The sequence below is a fragment of the Rana temporaria genome, chromosome 3 (assembly GCF_905171775.1).
Source record: "Rana temporaria chromosome 3, aRanTem1.1, whole genome shotgun sequence".
In the NCBI taxonomy this organism is placed as follows: domain Eukaryota; kingdom Metazoa; phylum Chordata; class Amphibia; order Anura; family Ranidae; genus Rana; species Rana temporaria.
This window is the reverse complement of record NC_053491.1, coordinates 378,811,801-378,835,031: the sequence shown is the minus strand read 5'-3', so window position 1 is coordinate 378,835,031 and position 23,231 is coordinate 378,811,801. Positions and strand designations below refer to the sequence as shown.

The window sequence follows — 23,231 nt, the reverse complement described above, 5'->3', positions numbered from 1 at the left end:
TAGGCGATTTTATACAATAATTATTTTTGCGCTTGAATTATTTTTCCCATTATGGGTGTGAGTGGGGCCTCATGTCTACGTTTTGCCTAAGGCCTCACAAAGCTTAGAGCCTCCTCTGTCCACAGTGTTATATGTGGGAACTATGTTGGAATAAATCTGGAAAGTCCCACTGCTGCCTGTTTTTGGGGGTGGAGGGGGACTCGGGTCCATCAAACTGGAATAATGTTTCAGGTGGTATTGCACTGTATAGGATTTAATTTAGAACAATGTGTTTTATGTCTGTTCATTTGACAGGTTTGCCTGAGCAGCCAGAGGTGCTGCTGTGTCACTGTGGGAAGGAGTGCTTCTCGTATGCATAATTCAAGGCTCACCTGAACAGTCATGTGAACCTCACCAGTGAGACCCTGAGCAGTGAGGACACCAGCCAAGCATTGACCCCTAGCAAAGAACGCAAGTGGAAGTGCTCAGTGTGCCCGCGATCCTTTTCTTCATCCTCCAAGCTCAATGTACACTACATGGGGCACATGGGCATGAAACCCCACAAATGTGAGTTCTGCAGCAAAGCCTTCAGTGACCCAAGCAATTTGCGCACTCATCTCCGTATACACACAGGTAAGCCCCACCTACTCCCTTTCCTATGCTAGGTGGCTATGCGTCAGTACCTTAGGAATTCTTTGTGATTTCTTTAAAGGGTCACTAAAGGAAAAAAATGTTTTTGCTGAAATGACTGTTTACAGGGTATAGAGACATAAAAGTTAACGGATTCCTTTTAAAAATGATTAAAAATTGAATTTAATCTATCATATAATGTGCCTCTAGTTTCACGTTCGGTTTTAAATGTACATACATGAATTTCCGGGTGAGAGGTGAGTCGGAAAGACTCACAGAACAAAAACAACAAATCCAGGGCAGTGTTTTGTTTTTAAAAGGAATCTGATTGGTTCTGAGGAGTTTTAGACACACAATAATGACAGCTTAGACCACCGTGAAAATCTCCCAGTACCATGGTTATAAGGAAACAGGCAACCAGGAAGTGTGGAGATCACAGCAGAATTACAGCTACTTCAAAGCAAAAACGAACAATGAGGACATGAAACCAGTACTGCAGTAAGGTAAAGGAAGCTATTTAGCTAAAAAAAAAATTCCTTTAGTGACCCTTTAAGGGGTTGTATAAGTTCGTTTTTTATTTTCTAAATAGGTTCCTTTAAGCTTGTGCATTGTTGGTTCACTTACCTTTTCCTTCGATTTCCCTTCTAAATGTTTTTTTTCTTTGTCTGAATTTCTCACTTCCTGTTCCTCCTCGGTAAGCTGTTCTAAATGACTAAACGCCGCTCGGATGATGGGGGCAAGCTTACTGAGGAGAAACAGGAAGTGAGAAATTCAAACAAAGAAAAAAAACATTTAGAAGGAAAAGGTAGGTAAACCAACAATGCACTAGCTTAAAGAAACCTTTTTAGAAAATAAAAGACTAACCTTTACAACCCCTTTAAGTGTTAATTGAAAAATATTTAAAGTGGTTGTAAAGTCAGTTTTTTTTTAATCTCAATGCATTAAGATAAAAAACCTGTGTGCAGCAGCCCCCCCCCCCCAATACTTACCTGAGGTCCATCTAGATTCAGCAATGTTTGTTGTAGGAGTGTCTCAGCTGTCCGGGACTCCCCTCCTCATTGGCTGAGACAGCAGCGTGGCGTCGTTGGGTGCCCCCCTTGCTGCTGTCAATCAGCCAATAACAAAAGAGGGCAAGACCGGCCTGCGGCTCAGTGTCTGAATGGACACATGGAGCTTCGGCTTGGTTCGAGTGCCCCTTTAGCAAGCTGCTTGCTGTGGGGACACTCAACAGGAGGGGGGGGGGGGACAGAAGCGGGACCCGAGAGAAGGAGGATCTGGGCTGCTCTGTGCAAAAACACTACACAGCAGGTAATACCATGTTTGCTATTTTTAGCTAAAACAAAAACAAGACTTTATTATCCCTTTCTATCAAAAAATATGAATAGCCATTTATTTATTTTCTTTTAGATAGACTGAGGGAGTGTTGGGGCCTCTGTCATGCTTTCATTGCAGTCCATGTCCCTGCCAGGAAGATTCAAGCTCTATTGGTCCTGGGGACCATTATCACTGGAAGAGAAAGTGAGAATTTCTAAATGTTATAGCTGTCTACAAAACAAACGAGGGGAAATCTTGCAATGGGGACAATGTTCCTGCAATAACCAAAAAGGCTACTCTCTGACAGGAACTGAAAGGAACTCTCCCTAATGAGATGCAGTGTAAAATATAAATCGGCCTTTCCTACTCTACCCAGAACTAAAATGTATTTGCTTTACATACACTTCAAAGAATGTAAAACTGTTGTAAAAAATAAACACTGGGAAATACAAATGCAGTGATTGCTGATCAGTTTGAGAACTGATAGTTGATAACTCGCTCCTAATCTGCATGTTACCGGGCTGCCTCAGAGGCGCACTGACGCTGTTGATTTATGGTGACAGCCAGGCAGCTAGCATTGTTAGAAATCCGCATTGGCAGCCTGCATTCGTTTCCATTCAGTTTTTGGCCTGGAACATGTCATCTAATTTTTTCTATAGCTAAAAATAGAACTCGCTAAACATGCACCCAGTTTGGCCAATCTGTTCATGGCCAAATGGGAGGAGGACGTCATTTACCATGATACTCATCCCCACATTAAATTGTGGGCTAGGTATATAGATGACGTCCTCCTCCTATGGACAGGAGACAGACTGCAATTGGAATCCTTTATTACTACGCTCAATAACAATGAGCGAGGTATACGTCTGTCCTTTGAGGCTAGTCAGGAGTCTATCGACTTTCTTGATCTTACAATCACGAAGGATAACGATCTTTATCAGACCAAGACTTTTTTCAAAAAAACAGATAGGAATTCTTTTATTCCTAAGGGAAGTTGTCACCACGATAATTGGTTGAATTCTGTTCCAAAAAGCCAGTTTGTGAGGATGAGGAGTAACTGTTCTACCTTGAAAGACTATGAAATTCAGGCTGGTATACTTAAGGTCAGACTTTTGGAGAAGGGTTATGATCCTGAATCTTTGGAAAACACCTTTAATGAGGTGGCTGCAATTGATAGGAATACCTTATTGGCACCTGGCGCAAAACAGAGTAAGGACAGACCCATTGTGCCATTTATCACTACATACTCTAGCCAGCATTATGCCATAAAAAGATTGATTAAAAAGCACTGGCACCTGCTATCAAATGATAGAATTATCAATACATTCTTACCAGCCAATCCTCAGGTAATATTCAGAGGTGTACCCTCATTACGGGACAAGGTCGCCCCCAAAGTGGTGGACCCTCCTACCAAAAAAGTGTCTTTTTTTCAGCGTAATATCAAGGGATACCACCAATGTAGAAACTGTACAGTGTGTAAACTAAATAGGATTAAAACAAAAAAAACCTTATGTTTCACTTCAACAAGTACATTGAAAGAACACAAAATTGAGCCATTTATCACGTGTAACACAACTGGCGTGGTTTATCTCTTAGAATGCCCATGCGGGTTACAGTATATTGGCAGGACCAAAAGACCAATGAATGTTAGATTAGGTGAGCATATCACCAATATTAGATCAGGATTCCCGCAGCATTCAGTGTCCAGCCATTATGATCAATACCATGAACGCAATCCAGAGGGGACTCTTTTTATTGGGATAGATAAATTTGATCCTCACTGGAGAGGAAGCTCATTGGTTAGAGAGCTATCCAGGATGGAAATGGCCTGGATTTATCGAATCCGCACTTATAGCCCTTACGGATTGAACATAGATACAGACGTAAATGCGTTCATAGATAATGGTTAGCATTTGTGCCTGTATAAATATTGCTTGTAAACCAACTCTGAGCCTTGGTACATCTGGGCCCTTATGCAATCTTATTCATAATAATTTTTCTCTGGGGTTTCTCTTAATAAATGTTTTCTCCAAGGTGACAAGGATGGAATACAAGCCAGTGATCAATTTACTATTAGTAGTTTCAATCTTAGTCTAACAGATTGAGCTTGAGACATACATATATATTTTTTCCTCTAAATGGATGTTTTATTTACATCCATTTGGCTTTCTTGTTGTGGCCACATGGGGGCAGCTTTTTTTTAGCATACTCTTGTCAACAATTAGCCAGATCTAATTTTAAATGGTTACTAATTATTGTAATATATATTTAATTTCCTAGGAATACTGAGGTATCCTGTTTTATAAAATATTAAGGTTAGCATGCCTTATTAGGCTGTAGATTTGTGTGGGGTGACTTTTATCTAATTTGCAATCAACTGTTTGGATGTCCGGTTGCTCTAGGTATGAGTTACCTGACATCCACTAGTGATATGCGCCTTTTTACATTTCTTCTTTTTTTAGGCTGTTCTACATTACCTACAGTTTCAATACAGATAGGTATTTTTTACTTTTATTTTTATTCATTTTTTTTGGAGGCTGATGTCTGCGGTCCTCAAGGATGCAGATTTATGTGAAGTAATCTTCATTCGATTTGCAGCTTGTTTTTGACATTTCGCCCGTTCTAGCTATGTGGGTCATTTAATGTCCACTAATATTATAATATTTAATTTATTTTATTTATTATTTAATATGGCAGCTATCACCTACGGTCTCATTACTGACGGTGATGCCAATTTAGATATTGCGGCAGATGTTTGTGACCTCGGGATTTAAGGCTGGGCGGCCCCTGTTGTCATATATTATGTTAAGAGTGGCGAATCAACACGCTGCTCATTCTAGCTAATTGGGACATCTGATGTCCAATAGCGTTATGTGTTTTTTATTTCCCCTTTTTTTAGTTTGGGTATTATCACCTACAGTTTCATACTGGCAGGGATCCCAATTCAAAAATGGTGGCTGATGTCCGTGATCTCCAAGGCTCAGAGTTGGGCGGTCCCGGATGTTATGTATTGCTATAAAGAGTGGCGAGTCAGCACGCCGCTTGTGCCCCTGGAAGAAGTCATTGTTGTGACGAAACGGCGTAGGGAGGAGCGACGTGCTGACGTCACCACGATTCGTACCACGCTGTCTACCCGGAAGGACGAGCGGACAGTAGAGCCGGCCGGCTATTATCGATACACGCACTTTTTAATCTGCATACATGTGAGTGCAATACTTTTTACCATTAAAACCTTTTAAAACGTTATTACGCTATATTAGTGTTTTTCTCCTCTGGGTCATATTTATGGAGAGAGATGAGTCTGATGTAGAAGACTGGTGAAATTGGAGAGAGATTGACAGCATATCCCGGATCCCTTAAAGTGGCTTATATGTTTATATGCCTGACTAATTTCTTGCTTTGGTAAGCAGTTAGAACATAAGTGGTGGAGGATTCGGTCATCTGCTATACAGATTCACAAAATCATCTGGATATCTAATTTCACCCATTCGGAGAACTTTCTGTCACATTTGTGAATTTTCTGCGATACATCCTTCTTATGGACTTTTGCACATATTTTTTCACTCGCTTTTTTAATATTGCACTGGTGTTTTGTGTGCATCACATACAGCATAACAGATATTTATGTTGATTCATCTTACAGCGCAGCTTTACCTTTTCTATTTACTATTTTATATTTATCTGACATATGAGCTGCAGCAGTGTTTTTATTATTTCTTTATTTTTTATTTTTAACATTATTATAGTCTCATCACTATTCACTTGTCTTTGGACCTGCACAGTATTTTCTTGTATACAAAAATAGAACTATTGGACCTGTTTTAATGCGAGCTGCCTGACTCTTCCCGCAGGACAGAAGAATCATCGCTGCAATCTTTGTGACAAATTGTTTACGCAGAAAGCTCACTTGGCCTCACACATGGTGACCCACATGGGTGAGAAGAACCTGAAGTGTGACTTCTGTGAGAAGATGTTTATGAGGAGGCAGGACCTCAAACAGCATGTGCTCATTCACACCTGGTGAGTAGCTGTAGTGAAAAAGTGTGTCCGATGAATGTAGTGATATAGATGTATAGTGTCCAGTAGTCCGGTTAGATAATTGATATCTTAGATGTTAGTATGATGGCTATAAATTACGTTGTTTCGCAGCAACACACAGGCTCTCCAGAGAACGCAAATTTAATTAACTTCCAATAACATACAAAGTCCACAGACGATACAAAAATCCAACAGAGTATATAATTCCTAGACATGTGCCATATTTCTAAGTCACAAGACCAAACTGAATGCCAGCTTGACTGCCTCAAATGCTGGTCTCACATAGGAGGGAGTGGTTCTTCCAGGTCAATGGAAACTTCCCCAAGTCTAATTACCATCAATAAATACTTCCTTATGTATGTAAGGAAGTTATCCTTTGAGGTTAACAGGCCATCTCACACACTCCTAGGTAAATTAACACATCTAAGGGTCTTCAGCTGTTCCTTTGATCTGTGTTTGACCACTAACCCTTTTGGTCAGCAAACACCTTTTGATGTGTAACTTTGAATGCCTGTATGTCACACATAAATACCATGCCATACACATAACACAATATTTTAAATACCTACACATCTATATTAATATTACAACATATTCCCCCACTTGAGTTGGTTCTAACTACTAGAACTGACATATAATTCGAACAACAAACATCATTATGGTTTGAGGTACTGTATGCTTTGCAATGGCTCATATGAAATATTAAGTTGAGACTGGTTACATCTCTCTTCACCAACCTCTAAAATATCCCCCATGAAACAGTTATTAGATAATATAACTTTGGACCATGACTGGAAAAGGATTCAGTAAACGTAAGTTTGCCCGTATAGCTGTTAGACCTCATTTCAAAGATTGCTCCTTGTTTTGTAAATCGCATCACGATCTTGAATATTGTGCAAAAACGAGCTGATGTCACAGTCCATTCTGACTTCACATCTCTCACCATCTCACTGAAAGTAAAGCTTGGTATGTTTTGGGAGGTCCAATCCACATAAGTCCAGGATTCTCTCATCTCCAGATTCTCTCATCTCCAGGCTCAAAGTTTTCATTTTTTTAAAGATGCTTTTACACAAACACCAGCAATTCCTGAAATTCTTCCATCTTCCATCTTTGTAGTAAGAAGAACCATTAATGTATCAGCAGTCCATTTCAAGGTCAAAAGGGTTTGGATCTGGCAGTAAAAATTCTGTGCTGCAAACTATTTCCTTGCACTTGACACCTTCAATCATTAATCCACCAATCAGGACACTTGGTTCCTTTAACATCAAACCTTCAATATTCTGAATTTGTTGATTGCCAGCGACAATTTGCTTTCGTAATGTGCTGTAGACTGACTCCTCATTGCCTTTAATAGAGCTGTTCTTTGTATCATTCAGTCCATAATTCCACAAGAATGGTATACCAACATATATATATTCCCCCATGCAATGGTTTAGATATTATCAGCTTGACAAGGCGGCAGTGGAAATTCTTGCCAGTATTTTTTATGAAAGGTAGAAAGGTATTTTCCATCCATATGTGTCTCAGCCTTCAGCATATTATAAACAACTGATTCAACAATGTCTCAAATCATGACTAGAGTGATGAATTTCACTCACCCCTTATAAATTTAGGAAAACCACCCAACCTACTATAATTTATGCTATGCCCAGCCATTCTGCAGCATCACCTTAGAGGTCAAATCTATTGATATCAATATGCATTATGTCATATGTACAGATGTTATACAATTTTCTCTTCCGTTCATGGACGGACACAGCAGCCTTTGACTGTAGGGTCTGATTCTGCGTCAGACATCCCCAGAAGCCCCACCCGGTGCAGCGCGAGCTGAGACAAGACCTACAGTCAAAGGCTGCTGTGTCTGTCCATGAACTTAGAGAAATGGATTTTACGGTGAGTACAAAAATTCTTTTTTTCTCTTTCATTCATGGACGGACACAGCAGCCTTTGACCGTAGGTCTTGTCTCAGCTCGCGCTGCACCGGGTGGGGCTTCTGGGGATGTCTCTGACGCAGAATCGGACCCTACAGTCAAAGGCTGCTGTGTCCGTCCATGAACTTAGAGAAATGGATTTTACGTTGAGTACAAAAATCCTATTATTTTAGGTTTAAATGCTTTGCTCTGGTTTTAAGATTAAGTTCAAGGAATAAAACATAATAAAAAAGCAAAATATATCGGGGAAAGGGAGAAAATGAAAAAATAGGGTGTTTGGTAAGTCCATTGATAAAAAAAATAATAAAAAAAAAAATGAAGAGAAAATTTTTTTTTTGAATGTTCAAAAAAAAGTCCATTGCTTGATGAATATTGAGAGAGTGTCCATGAATTCTTTATAATTTCTTGTATAGTGATATTGTCCATTCAGAGTTTCTTCCCCACTAGCCAGCAATTACTCCTGCTATTCACATGCAAACACAAATCTTCAGCGAAGTACCTGAAAGACAAAAACTCTCAGACAAAACTCATTAGCAAAGTCCATAAACAAAGTACTATTTACAGTCCACAGTTTAAAGCTAATTCACCACCACTGCTATCTAATAGTGTGTAATATTCTCTTTTCATCTTATCATACTCAATCTTCAGATGGTCATATTTCTGTTTTAACTGAGGAAATGGTATCCACGTCTTTTTCTTATTATTATTTTGGTCAGCTCTGTTTTTCATGTTAATATCACCCATGTTTGACCCAGAGTTTCCCCTTTTGATGTGATCATTAGATATTAGTATGCAAAGTACTAAAAAAATGTGGCCTCCCTATTTCAGTACAGCCCTGCGCTTAGGATGATTTTAAAAATTCAGAAATAATCATAAAATCTGTTTACATCGGACGGACTAAGAGACAACTGAAAATTAGAATTGGAGAACACATCAACAATATCAGAATAGGTTATACTGAACACAATGTATCCCTCCACTTCAAAAAGGAACATAACCAGGACCCCTCCGGGCTGGAATTTTGGGGCATTGAGCACGTTGAAACGCACTGGAGAGGATCACATAGAGTACGAGAACTCTCAAAAAGAGAAACCAATTGGATATTTTTAACGGATGTCCTAACGCCGAAAGGATTAAACATAGAACTGGACATCAACTGTTTTATTAGTGACACTTGAGCAAAAATAGACAGATTACAGTAATAATTCTCAAGGGTGATGGTTCCTTTTAGAACACCAGGAAGGGATTTCAATAAAGAGGGCAAGGATAATATTATTGACACCCCAGATAACGTAACCCCGGTTTTTTAAAATACCCACACATGATCTCCCATGTGCAAGGCCCATACACGCTTCGTACATAGGGCTGCTGTATATATAAATCAATGGAAGCATGGAATAACGGTTTATATTTCGTGTGGCTTTGCTGGGGCCATGTAGAAGAAAAAAAAAATTTTTTTTTCACAAGAAAGAAGATAATTTATTTTTCTTCACAAGATTTTTTTACATAAGGTTATTCCATCATGTTCACATTAATATTTCCATTGTGTTTAAAAAAAGTTTGCACGTGGTCTTATATTTATGTATACACATGCAATCCCTCATTTACATCCTAGTGGTACCATGCGATTGATGTAATTTATTGATCTTATTAATTTTAATTTTAATTTTTACATCTATTTTATACCTCTAAAATTTAAAACGTTTTAAAGCATTTTAATATATTTTATACACATATATATCTGATTAAAATTTAGCCATAATGAATTTTTATATGTATACATGGATATGGGTCCATATGTATGCTTACACACCACTTTCTGCGTGGTTGCATCACCTATATGTATAATTATGTTCAAGATGTAATAATTTCTGTATATATGCAAGAATTCTTTCCCCTCTAGTATATGTGCACATATATTATATATTGTTTATTTATGTTTTTGCTGCACAGACTAATTGGGCTTATACACACTATGAAATAATCATCTATATATGAGATGCTTTCAGGGCACCCATGGTATAGTATGATTATGTCCAATATAAACGAGTTATCGGCTATTCTGGGAAGTGTGGGTAATCCCTCTCTTGACAGATCGCCTGACACGGAGCATTCCAGCTCCTTAAATAGCTTAAATTAGTTCCAGCCCCCTGCTTTCAATAGCACACACTGCAATGCTCCCTGTCTCTTCTCACGAACGGGCTCTATGGTGGGAGCAGTGAGCTGTAATAGGAGCGCAGTACAAAGCTCAGCCTCTCAGATCTCCTCCCCTCCGGGGGCGTGGTCACACACGGCACCCGGAGAGGAGGAATACATCAATGACACACGGAGGGAGTGTCAGCACCATCCGGAGCTCTGTCATTGGCTGGAGGGCGGCACAATGCTATTAATTTCCGGGGGATGCATAGGATTAGCACGCTCTTAGAGGAAGTCCGAACGGACGAAACGTCAGAGCGTTGCTATCCAGCATCCCGACCGGAAGTGATGTCATGCGCTCCACTTGGTAAAGGAAACCAGGAAGCAAGCTACAGGAAGGTTATCCAAGCGGTCTTCAGGGGTCCTACCAGTAACAGTGAGAGTGACACTAACATCCACATCAATTATATTTATTTGCCTGACTATTTCACCAATCTGGTACGCATGTTGTCTTAAGGGGATACGCTTTTATATGTTTTTTGGGTGATATTAAATTTTATCAAAACTATATTGCGCTATGTGGATTTTTCCTTCCCTCATGTAACTGCCATTATCTGGAGAGTGAAAAACACACGGTGATCAAGGAGATAGAGCGGTATGCTGATCCAATCAACTAACTGACAGAGATATGGTATATTGAAACGCGGTTTTTAATTAACCATCTGGTGAGTGCTTTCCCCGAAGGGGACCCCATATCCCCCCACGCGGTGAATTTCTTTGTGGTGATTGAAGCACATATCATTGATTCTTCTGATCTGGTTACTATACACAGCACACACAGCAATCCAGGGGTTTGCAGCGCTGCTGCAGGACTATATACAAGCTCTGTACGAGCATGGTTTTATTTTTCTGTCTTTTTACATGATCATTAGATATTATCTTCTTTTTTTTTTTTTTTTTTTTTTTACTTTCAATAGATTTTTATTTTTCCAAATATAGAATACAATTACAGTATGACCAAAGGCTGTGTCTACAACATCAAAACATTCAACAAATAAGGCAAAATGTCAGCAACAAGGCCTCAACCGACTTCATATTGCCCGATTGTAGGCTGATTAAAGAAAAAATACGAGCCTGCTAACAGGGGAAGGGGAGGAAAAAAAATGAATATAGTGGTCACTTGCTCAGGGGAGTCCTACCTGTCCCGGGCACCCCTAATGGGATCATTCTGTGCCCCGGCCAGGCCCCCCCCCCCAGATATTATCTTCTGATCTTTCTGTTCAGTGTTTGTCCTAAACAGGCCCGGACTGGGACAAAAAATGGGCCCAGGCATTCTAAGCTGAGCAGCCCATTTTTAAAAAAAAACAAATTACCAATAATAGCAACCGGTTTCTCAATGTATTTTAGTTATATTTAGCCTGTTTCAGTCACTGTAACTGACTGCGGATCTAATACAATCTAATACGATCTAATGCCCTACGTTAAAGACGGCCCTGGGAAGGGGGGGTATATATATATATATATATACCCAAAAGGTGTCCTGAAGTCGGACTGCATTGCTGGTTTGAAACTGTGCGGTAATGCAGTCCGACATCGAGGGGGGGTGGCGATTTGACAGACATCAGTGCGGGTTCATGCACAGATGTCTATTCAAATCGCCCCCGAAGTCGGCAAAAGTAGTACAGGAACTACGCAAAGTTGGTGTCGCACTGATTCAGACAGTACTATTGCCACCAATACCCTCCAATTTGGCATGCGATTTGACATGTCAAATCGGCCCAATGTGAACCTGGGCTCAATTCAGGACACCTTTTGGGCACAAGAACTGTTCACACAATGTCTAACTGATGCCATCACTTTGACTTCTTTCACACTGAGGTGCTAAAAATAGTGCCTGAAAGGTGCCTCTCAAACCTTCCCAGTATGCTTTCACACTGTGGCGATCCGCTTGCAGGACGGGAAAAAAGTCCTGCTACCATCATCTTTGGGATGGTTTGGATACACTACTCCCAAAACGCCCTGCCCATTTAAATGAATGGGCAGCTCTTACGAAGCGCCTGCAAAGCGATTCGGCAGCGCCGCTTTTCGGGTGCTTTTAACCCCTTCTTTGGGGTTAAAAGCGTCCCGCTACCGCCCGCAAAGTGGCGCTGCAGTGCCGGTAAAGCGGCGCTTTAACGCTACCACGGGACGGTCTAGGTGTGAAAGGTGTCCTTCAAACTTTGTTCAGCATCACTCACATTGTGTAAGACCTCTTTCATACTGAAGTGCTTTACAGGCGTTTTTTCGCTAAAAATAGCGCCTGTAAACTGCCTCTTCTGTGTTTTCACACTGGAGTGGTGCACTTGCAGGATGGTAAAAAAAGTCCTGCAAGCAGCATCCTTGTGAGCGGCACCAGCAAAAGGAGCAGCCCAGCTCGCTGCCTTCAGAGTAGGGAGTGGGACCCTGGCTGGCAGATAGAAATGCGGCTGTCGGGGGCGCATGCGCGATGCGATGCTGGACAGACTCGCCTGAGCCGCGCTCCACGAGACCCGAACCTTCTAGGCGGATTACCCAGGGCTTTTCTGAAAATTTAGTGGCGAATCCACCTGGCACCCCTGCGGGAACATACAGCGCATGCCATCCGCTAGGAAGAAGCGGAATCGTAGCTCCGGGCATACCCTCACCAACTTTCTCCTTGATATGGAGCAGAGGCACAAGAAGGTGTCCCAAGATGGCGCCGGCCAGCTCGTGTGGACACAGGCCTGCACAGACCCTCACTCACCAGAGGCACATCCAGAGCAGCACAACAGTGAGTACAACTCCCCCCTCTCCAAGGCTGACCTGGATGAGAGCCTTACAGCTATAGTTAACAAACTGGTGGAGAAAATAGAAAAACAAGTCCACAACAGCCCTTTCTCAGGAGATTGCCAGCATTGGCAACCGTACTGATCTCCTTGAGACTAAACACGATGAGCTCGCCCTGGCTCACAATGACCTTAGAAAAGACCACGAAAACCTAGCTGACAACTTTGCCTTCATGCAGGCACAGGTCGAGGACCTTGACAACAGAAACCGCCGCCACAATATTAGGCTGCGTGGGGTCCCAGAAACAGTCATTGACCTGATGCCTGCAGTCTCTAAGTTTTTTCATAACCTTCTACCAGACAAACCACCATCTGCCTTCATTTGTGACAGGATTCACAGGGCGCTGCGACCAAAACCCCCTCTTGACAGTCCACCAAGGGACATTGTGCTATGTATGAGGGACTTTCTTATTAAAGAGGAAATAATGCGTGCCTCTAGGAATTCCACCAACCTCACCATGGAGGGCACAAGAATCCAGATATACCCTGATATTTCCCCTGCGACTCTCGACAGGAGACGCAGGATGAAAGAAGTAACCACCATCTTGCAGGCTGCCAGGATTAGATATCGCTGGGGGTTCCCCTTTAAACTTACGATTCCACACAACGGATCGACATATACAGTCTACAATGTCATCGAGGGTAAGGAACTGCTGGTGAAATTAGGCCTTCTAGCCCAGGACCCTCTCACTCGTCCCCCCGCTACGCCTAGGCCTTCACCGATCTGGTCAACTCCATCCTCTAGACGTAGCCAAAGAGACCAAAGAAGACTGATCCAAGCCTTCCAGAATCATCCTATGTGAGCTTGTGAGATCACTTCAAGATTTATCGCAAGTTATCTCTCTTTATTTTATCTTTTTCCCCCTACAGGAAAAAAATTTTTTTCATTTTTTTTTCTCTCCAGAAATGGATACTGGCTCGGGACACTTTCTCCTCAGAACTCTCCCCTGGACTCATCTCTAAGGACCTTCCTAAACTACCTTCCTGCTACAGATGGACTATGGTAGGTCATCACAAACACCATGAGTTCATAGCCATATGTCCTTACACCAACTCCTTACCCCTTACTCCAACACTACCTGTGCATGAACTTATCATATCCAAAATTTACTCCCTCATTGCACGTTGGTCCCGGCTCACTCTGAACTTGCCAGTATAATTTTTCTCCTTTTGTTTTAAATTTTAACTGATCCACATATATTGCTTTCGATTACCATCCTCTTTTTTTTTTTTTTTGCACTTTGATACTGAAACATCCGTTCCAACTCATTACCTCAATCACGCTGGTGGGGGCTCCCGCCATATGGGTAACTAATCATATTTAGTTTAAAGCTTACTTCAACTTTTCACATTTTTTTAAATCTTTTTTTTTCATCTTTTTCAAGAAGCCTGGAGCATCCGTCGTCGCTAGATTGACCCCACTCCCACAACCGTTCTCGACTGCAGTTCCATCCTAGGATGGGGCATCACTCGAGCAGTTTGTGGGCTAGGGACATATTGGTCCCATGTCTTGTTACATGTCTTTATTGTATGTTTGACAGGTTGTATCCTGTCCCCACAGTTTTTTCATATTCACTGTTAATTTTGTGGTTCTTATTGTTGGCCTTTAGGGCCATTTTTTGGATAAGCATATATTCTATAGATCACTGGACTGTACATTTCACATATTATCAGCACCCATGTATTGTATTGCCTACTATTTCATTGCTATTTAAGAGATATGCCCGCTTACTTTACACAACCTCTCAAACTGTATTTGATTGTATGCTGACATTTACTGCATATCTGTTTATGTCCTGGGTTAGGGTTCTATCTTTCTGGCTTTATCCCCGTTCAGAATTTACTCAGTTGATAGGTTGCATAGTGCTTACTGATGGGTTTTAGGATATTGTCTCACAACACACAAGGATTTAATTCGCCTCACAAGCGAAAAAAGGCTTTCCAACATTATAAAAGAATAGGAGCTGATATTGTCCTACTCCAGGAAACGCATTTTGCCACATCTAACCATCCTACTTTCTTTAACAGATCATATAGCCAACATCACTATACTACTTTTTCTAATAAGACTCGTGGAGTAGCAATTTTCATCCGTAACTCTGTCATTTTTGATATCCAACATATTTTTAAAGACCCAGATAGCCGTTTCATCATACTAAAGGGCACCATCAATAATAAAGGGATCACTATAGCATCCGTATATGCCCCAAATGACTCTCAGACCTCTTTTTTTACAGATTTTTTCAATACCCTAGATAGATTTCATTCCCCTCACATAATTCTCGGTGGGGACTTTAATCTAACGGCACATCCCGCTCTAGACAGAAGTAAAACTACTCCCTCCTCAAAATCTTTCTCCAAAACAATTAATAGACTCATCAATAAAAATCAGCTAATTGACTCTTGGAGGGCCCACAATGTAGGGACCAAGGCATACACACACTACTCCCACCCACATGATTGTTATGCTAGGCTGGACTACATCTTTTGCACTCCCATCCTGTTAGCAAATTCTTCACAAGCACATATCCACCCATGCCCTTGGTCTGACCATGACATCACCTCTTTTGACACTTCACACATAGGCCTCCCCCCCTCTACTTATAACTGACGCCTTAACGATTCCCTTTTAACAGACCTGGACAATAGGAATTCCATAGCAACTCACATTGACAACTATTTCATAGACAACATCAATGAGGACACACCTCCCACTTCCCTATGGGTAGCCCACAAGGCAGTCCTAAGAGGCCATATTATTAAAATCGCCGCAGCTAAAAATAGGGAAAGAATGGCTGAGATTAAATGTTTGACAAACGACTTAAACCACTTATATAATAAATTGCAACACACGACGTCCCTAGAAATCACACAACAGATCCAAACCAAACGTAAGGCCCTAGACCTTATTTTATCGGCCAACACAGAAAGATCCCTAAGGTTCTCAAAGGCCAGATTCCTTTTACACAGCAATTCGCCCTCGGCAATGTTTGCCAGGAAGTTGAATCACGACATCAACCCCACTCATGTGTACAGATTACGTGATAATAACGGAAACCTCAATACACACCCTCAGGGAGTCCTTGACATTTTCACAGACTTTTATAAAAGCTATTGTCTGACCCATGTCCTGATCCAAATTCCCACGCAAACACCTGGTTAAATTACCTGCAACTCCCTTCCTTAGACCACCATCAATCAGAATCCCTCAACAGACCATGTACGATTGAAGAGATTTCCAATGTAATCAAATCCCTTAAAATATCCAGCCCCTGATGGATTCACAACATCTTATTATAAGAAGTTCTCCGCCCTACTAGCCCCTAGTCTTATGAAGTTGTTTAATCACATCCTGGAAGGTAATCACTTCCCGGAAGAAATGCTCTTGGCCAACCTTTCCTTGATCCCTAAACCCGATAAGGACCACACCCTCCCCCAAAACTTTCGCCCCATATCAGTATTAAATAATGACATTAAAATATTTGGCAGAATCCTTGCCGACAGACTGGCCAAAGTTATCTCTCCCCTAATTCACCATGATCAATCAGGCCTCATCCCTGGCAGACAGATAGTCGATAACATCAGACTGGTGACTAATGTTGTCCAAGATGCTAATTTGAATTCCAGACAAACCCTCCTTTTGAGCTTAGACATCCACAAAGCCTTCGACAGCGTTAGCTGGTCCTACTTAAATAGGCTCCTCCCCAAATTTGGAATCGCAGGCAATTTTCTCCAGGGCTTTAACGCCTTATACCATTCCCCTCGAACCCGCATCAAGATCCCTGGCAACAATTCGGAATTCTTCCCGTTAGGCAGGGGTACTAGACAGGGATGTCCACTATCCCCACTCCTCTTTGCTCTGGCCATAGAGCCACTCGCCCACGCCATAAGATCCAACACTGATATTCGGGGATATCTTAGAAACAACAATGTGAACCTGGGCTCAATTCAGCATACCTTTTGGGCACAAGAACTGTTCACACAATGTCTAACTGATGCCATCACTTTGACTTCTTTCACACTGAGGTGCTAAAAATAGTGCCTGAAAGGTGCCTCTCAAACCTTCCCAGTATGCTTTCACACTGTGGCGATCCGCTTGCAGGACGGGAAAAAAGTCCTGCTACCATCATCTTTGGGATGGTTTGGATACACTACTCCCAAAACGCCCTGCCCATTTAAATGAATGGGCAGCTCTTACGAAGCGCCTGCAAAGCGTTTCGGCAGCGCCGCTTTTCGGGTGCTTTTAACCCCTTCTTTGGGGTTAAAAGCGTCCCGCTACCGCCCGCAAAGTGGCGCTGCAGTGCCGGTAAAGCGGCGCTTTAACGCTACCACGGGACGGTCTAGGTGTGAAAGGTGTCCTTCAAACTTTGTTCAGCATCACTCACATTGTGTAAGACCTCTTTCATACTGAAGTGCTTTACAGGCGTTTTTTCGCTAAAAATAGCGCCTGTAAACTGCCTCTTCTGTGTTTTCACACTGGAGTGGTGCACTTGCAGGATGGTAAAAAAAAGTCCTGCAAGCAGCATCCTTGGGGAGGTACGTGAGCGGTGTATACACTGCTCTTCTACCACCCCTGCCCATTAAAATTAATGGGTACCGCTTTCAAAGCACCATTAAAGCACTTTGAAAGCAGCGTTAAAAAGCAGACGCTTTTAACCCCTTCTGGGGGGTTAAAAGTACCTGCTAGTGGCGCCAAAGGGCTGCTATAAGGCTACTTTCACACTGAGGCATTTTGCAGGCGCTATAGTGCTACAAATTGCACCTGCAAAGCGCCCTGAAAGAGCCACTCCTTTCACTCCAATGTGAAAGCCCGAGTGCTTTCACACTGGAGCGGTGCGTTGGCAGGACAGTAAAAAAAGTCTTGCAAGCCGCATCTTTGAGGCACTGTAGGAGCGGCCCTGCCCATTGAAATCAATGGGCAGCACCGCCAAAGTGCCTGCAAAGCACCTCAGGAGTGGCACTTTGCGGGTGCTTTTAACCCTTTATTTGGCCGTTGTCGGGGGTTAAAGGCACCCCGCTAGCGACCAAAAAGCGCAGCATAAATGACAGTAAAGTGCCGCTAAAAATAGCGGCGTTTTACAGCCGGCACCTCAGTGTGAAAGTAGCCTAACAGCGGTAAGCGCCGCTTAAACTAGCAGCACTATACTGTTAGCGCTCACACTGCCCCAGTGTGAAAGGGGTCACTAAGACTCAGCATGCTTTTATTATGAATATTTTAACATTGACAGGCATTGACAGGCATGATAAAAAAAACATTGGTAGCCAAGATACAGAAAAAAGAAAATTGACAGGCAAGATACAAAAGGAAAAAAAAATACATTGACAGGCAAAATACACAAAAAATACTTTGGCAGCCAAGATCGCAGCTCCTACCATCATTGGAGTTTATCTCCTCTTACACCCTTAACAGCAAACACCTCTTGCTGCTCGGGGACTTCAATCTCTGGGTCAACTCCTCACAGGATCCCATTGCTGACGCCTGTATTGACCACCTGGAAGGGTTAGGGCTACAGCAACTTATATGCGGGCCAACACATGCTTCAGGTCACACGCTCGACCTAATTTTCAGACATAATCTGGAAATAAGCATTTTGGAAAATGAACCATTGCCATGGACAGATCACCATGCAATTAAATTCACAATTTCCAAAACTCCCCCATTGATAAAAGCACCCAAGCCAGTGACAACACACTGGACTAGATCTCAGAAGAAGCTCCATTCGGAGTTTTTCAAATCTACCTTGGGAAGCAAAATCAAAACAATCCATCCACATCAAACAGCCTCAGATACACTGGATGCCATAAATGCAGCCCTACTACAGTCAGCCGACTTAGTAGCACCGAAACGCAAAGCCTGCATCCGGAAAAACAAATCCGGCTGGTTCAACAACCAGCTGTCGCTACTGAAGCAAGAGCGCAGAAGGGCGGAAGCCGCCTGGAAAAGAAGCGCTTCAGAGGAAAACCTCTTCATCTACAAGGCAATAACGAGAAAATACCATAAAGAAATCTTCAAAGCCAAGAAACAACATTTTTCTATGGCTATCAACAGCGCCTTAAACCGCCCCCGCGAACTCTTCAAGATGGTCTCCCAGACCATGAGTCCAGGATGTCTTGAAGCCCCCAACTCAGATTCCCAAGAATTCTGCGATGAATTGTCGGATTTCTTCATCAACAAAATTGAGGGAATCCGGGAAAGCATTCGACAGAACAATACCCAATTCAATCAACCATATAACACTAACGAATACTTCCCACAGTCGACAAGGTTCACTCTGGAACCCATTTCCATCGATGCCACAAAAACCATCATTGGTACTTTGTGAAACAGCACAGCACCTAATGATATTATCCCTACTAAACTGCTGAAGGAATGTGCCGACATCCTGGCACCACCTATCACGCAGCTGATAAATCAGTCATTTAAGGAAGGCATAGTGCCCTCCCTGCTGAAAGAGGGCACAATCCAGCCCATCTTGAAAAAACCTACCCTAGACCCTAAGGACCCAACTCATCGCCGTCCCATAACAGGCCTAAACGTTCTCTCCAAGGTAATGGAGAAAGTAGTGGTACAACAGCTGCAACAGCATCTGGATACCCATAATCTACTCGATCCATTTCAATCAGGCTTCCGTCCCGGACGCGGGACGGAAACAGCATTACTGAAAATATGGGACGACGTACTTGAAGCAGCAGACGAAGGAGAATCCTGTCTCCTGGTTTTACTGGACCTAAGTGCCGCCTTTGACACGGTAGACCATAAACTGTTACTGACGCGACTGGCTGAAGTAGCCAAAGTCGCAGAAGGTGATCTACCATGGTTTTCCTCTTTTCTTGAAAACCGATCACAAACAGTGAAACTGGGATCTTTCACGTCAGAGAAGCGAACGGTGTCATGTGGAGTCCCCCAAGGGTCCCCCCTGTCACCGGTGCTTTTCAACATCTATCTTCGGCCTCTCTTTAAAATCATCAGTAGCCAAGAACTACTTTATCACTCATACGCAGACGACACGCAATTGTATTTTCGCATCTGCAACAAAAAGGATCATCATCTCAGGTTAGAGAAATGTCTCTCTTTAATAGAAAACTGGATGACTAAGAGTTATCTTAAATTCAATAGCTCTAAAACAGAACTTCTCATGTTTCACGCCAGCCGCAAGTGTCAACCGACACCAACCTGGACACCCCCGCCCATTCTGGGCCAAATCATCACCCCTAGATCCAAAGTCAAAAGTCTCGGGGTCATCTTCGACACCTACATGACAATGGACGCACAAATAGGGTCAGTAGTCAGCGGATCTCACCATCTGTTGTGTCTACTACGCAGACTTATTCCATTTATTCCCAAAGAAGACGTAGCAGTTGTGGTGGGAACAATTGTGAACTCCAGACTGGACTATGCAAACGCCCTTTACCTCGGACTCCCAAAGTACCAAATCTCTCGTCTGCAAGTCGTTCAAAATACGGCTGCCAGACTGGTGACTGGGAAAAAAACATGGGAATCAATCTCACCTTCGTTGAGAAACCTTCACTGGTTGCCAGTAAAGGACAGAATTGCATTTAAAGCACTCTGTCTGACGCATAAGTGCATCCATGGGAAGGCTCCGCAATATCTTTGCGACAAGATAGAACCCCATAATTCCAATCGCGTTCTGCGATCTACCGACCAAAATCTGGTCAAGGTACCCAAAGCAAGATACAAGTCCAAAGGAGAAAGAAGGTTTGCTTTCCAGGGTCCTAGACTATGGAATGCTTTACCAGCCAGCATTCGGCTGGAGGAAAACCACCTGGCCTTCAGAAGACAGATCAAAACTCTGCTCTTCTGATGTCAAGAGACAGAAACAACAAGCGCCCAGAGGCGATTCAGTTCGCATGTGCCGCGCTATATAAGTCTTTCATTCATTCATTCATTCAAGATACAGAAAAAAAAATGACAGGCAAGATGCAAAAAAAAAAATACATTGGCAGCCAAGATACAAAAAAATTAAATAAAAACACATTGGCAGGCAAGAAAAAAAACACTTGTAGGCTGTCATAGTGTCACTTACCTTTCCAGCAGTCCAGCACCTTTTACGACATCAGGCAGAGGAGGCCTCCTCCAGCTCCTCCCCCTTCACGGTCACATGACCTGTCCTCTTCATTTCCTCCTTCTGAGCTAAACAGATTCAGAAGGCTGGCTGGACGGCCGCGGAGGTGGCCGTGGAGCCAGCCGTAGTGAGCGGCACCAGCAAAAGGAGCAGCCCAGCTCGCTGACTTCAGAGTAGGGAGTGGGACCCTGGCTGGCAGATAGAAATGCGGCTGTCGGCCGCGGAATCGGCCACAGGGCCTGCCGCAGATCCGAACGCGGAGTTTCACGCAAATCCGACTGCGGAGTTTGCCGCAGCTGAGAGTGCACTGGGGGGGGGGGGAGATGTGACATGCCGCGGCCCACCGGGCATATGCCCTATGGCCAGTCCGGGCCTGCTCCTAAACAATGTGGCTACATCAATTCTGACAGCCTGCTCATTTGACCTTCTCCATAAATGATCTGCCCTCAACAATACATATTTTAAATCATGAGGATTTGGGGTAACTAAAAATATTTTGTTTGATATCTTCATGCAAAGCATCTAGAAACATACTGATATGTATCGAGCCTCCCCGCTCAAATGCAAGATTATTACCAACCAACAATTCCATAATAGTATATATCCTGTGCGACAATTCATAGGGAGACTCACTTAGAGACTCACCAGCAATGTTTGTTGTAGGAGTGTCTCAGCTGTCCGGGACTCCCCTCCTCATTGGCTGAGACAGCAGCGTGGCGTCGTTGGGTGCCCCCCTGCTGCTGTCAATCAGCCAATAACAAAAGAGGGCAAGACCGGCCTGCGGCTCAGTGTCTGAATGGACACATGGAGCTTCGGCTTGGTTCGAGTGCCCCTTTAGCAAGCTGCTTGCTGTGGGGACACTCAACAGGAGGGGGGGGGGGGGACAGAAGTGGGACCCGAGAAGAGGAGGATCTGGGCTGCTCTGTGCAAAAACACTACACAGCAGGTAATACCATGTTTGCTATTTTTAGCTAAAACAAAAACAAGACTTTATTATCCCTTTCTATCAAAAAATATGAATAGCCATTTATTTATTTATTTTCTTTTAGATAGACTGAGGGAGTGTTGGGGCCTCTGTCATGCTTTCATTGCAGTCCATGTCCCTGCCAGGAAGATTCAAGCTCTATTGGTCCTGGGGACCATTATCACTGGAAGAGAAAGTGAGAATTTCTAAATGTTATAGCTGTCTACAAAACAAACGAGGGGAAATCTTGCAATGGGGACACTGTTCCTGCAATAACCAAAAAGGCTACTCTCTGACAGGAACTGAAAGGAACTCTCCCTAATGAGATGCAGTGTAAAATATAAATCGGCCTTTTCTACTCTACCCAGAACTAAAATGTATTTGCTTTACACACACTTCAAAGAATGTAAAACTGTTGTAAAAAATAAACACTGGGAAATACAAATGCAGTGATTGCTGATCAGTTTGAGAACTGATAGTTGATAACTCGATTTATGGTGACAGCCAGGCAGCTAGCATTGTTAGAAATCCGCATTGGCAGCCTGCATTCGTTTCCATTCAGTTTTTGGCCTGGAACATGTCATCTAATTTTTTCTATAGCTAAAAATAGAACTATTGGACCTGTTTTAATGCGAGCTGCCTGATTCTTCCCGCAGGACAGAAGAATCATCGCTGCAATCTTTGTGACAAATTGTTTACGCAGAAAGCTCACTTGGCCTCACACATGGTGACCCACACGGGTGAGAAGAACCTGAAGTGTGACTTCTGTGAGAAGATGTTTATAAGGAGGCAGGACCTCAAACAGCATGTGCTCATTCACACCTGGTGAGTAGCTGTAGTGATCTCCTAAAAGTGTGTCCGATGAATGTAGTGATATAGATGTATAGTGTCCAGTAGTCCGGTTAGATAATTGATATCTTAGATGTTAGTATGATGGCTATAAATTACGTTGTTTCGCAGCAACACACAGGCTCTCCAGAGAACGCAAATTTAATTAACTTCCAATAACATACAAAGTCCATAGACGATACAAAAATCCAACAGAGTATATAATTCCTAGACATGTGCCATATTTCTAAGTCAGAAGACCAAACTGAATGCCAGCTTGACTGCCTCAAATGCTGGTCTCACATAGGAGGGAGTGGTTCTTCCAGGTCAATGGAAACTTCCCCAAGTCTAATTACCATCAATAAATACTTCCTTATGTATGTAAGGAAGTTATCCTTTGAGGTTAACAGGCCATCTCACACACACCTAGGTAAATTAACACATCTAAGGGTCTTCAGCTGTTCCTTTGATCTGTGTTTGACCA

General features: G+C 42.7%; 1 protein-coding gene across 1 annotated transcript in view; it reads left to right on the top strand.

The window, feature by feature from the left end:
- LOC120930509 (PR domain zinc finger protein 4-like) overlaps nucleotides 1–23,231 on the top strand; it is a 203,027-nt gene that overhangs the window by 111,948 nt on the left and 67,848 nt on the right. Inside the window, 2 exon segments of the mRNA XM_040341687.1 lie at nucleotides 366–612; nucleotides 5,775–5,943. Of these exon segments, the coding sequence (XP_040197621.1) occupies nucleotides 366–612; nucleotides 5,775–5,943 (416 nt within the window).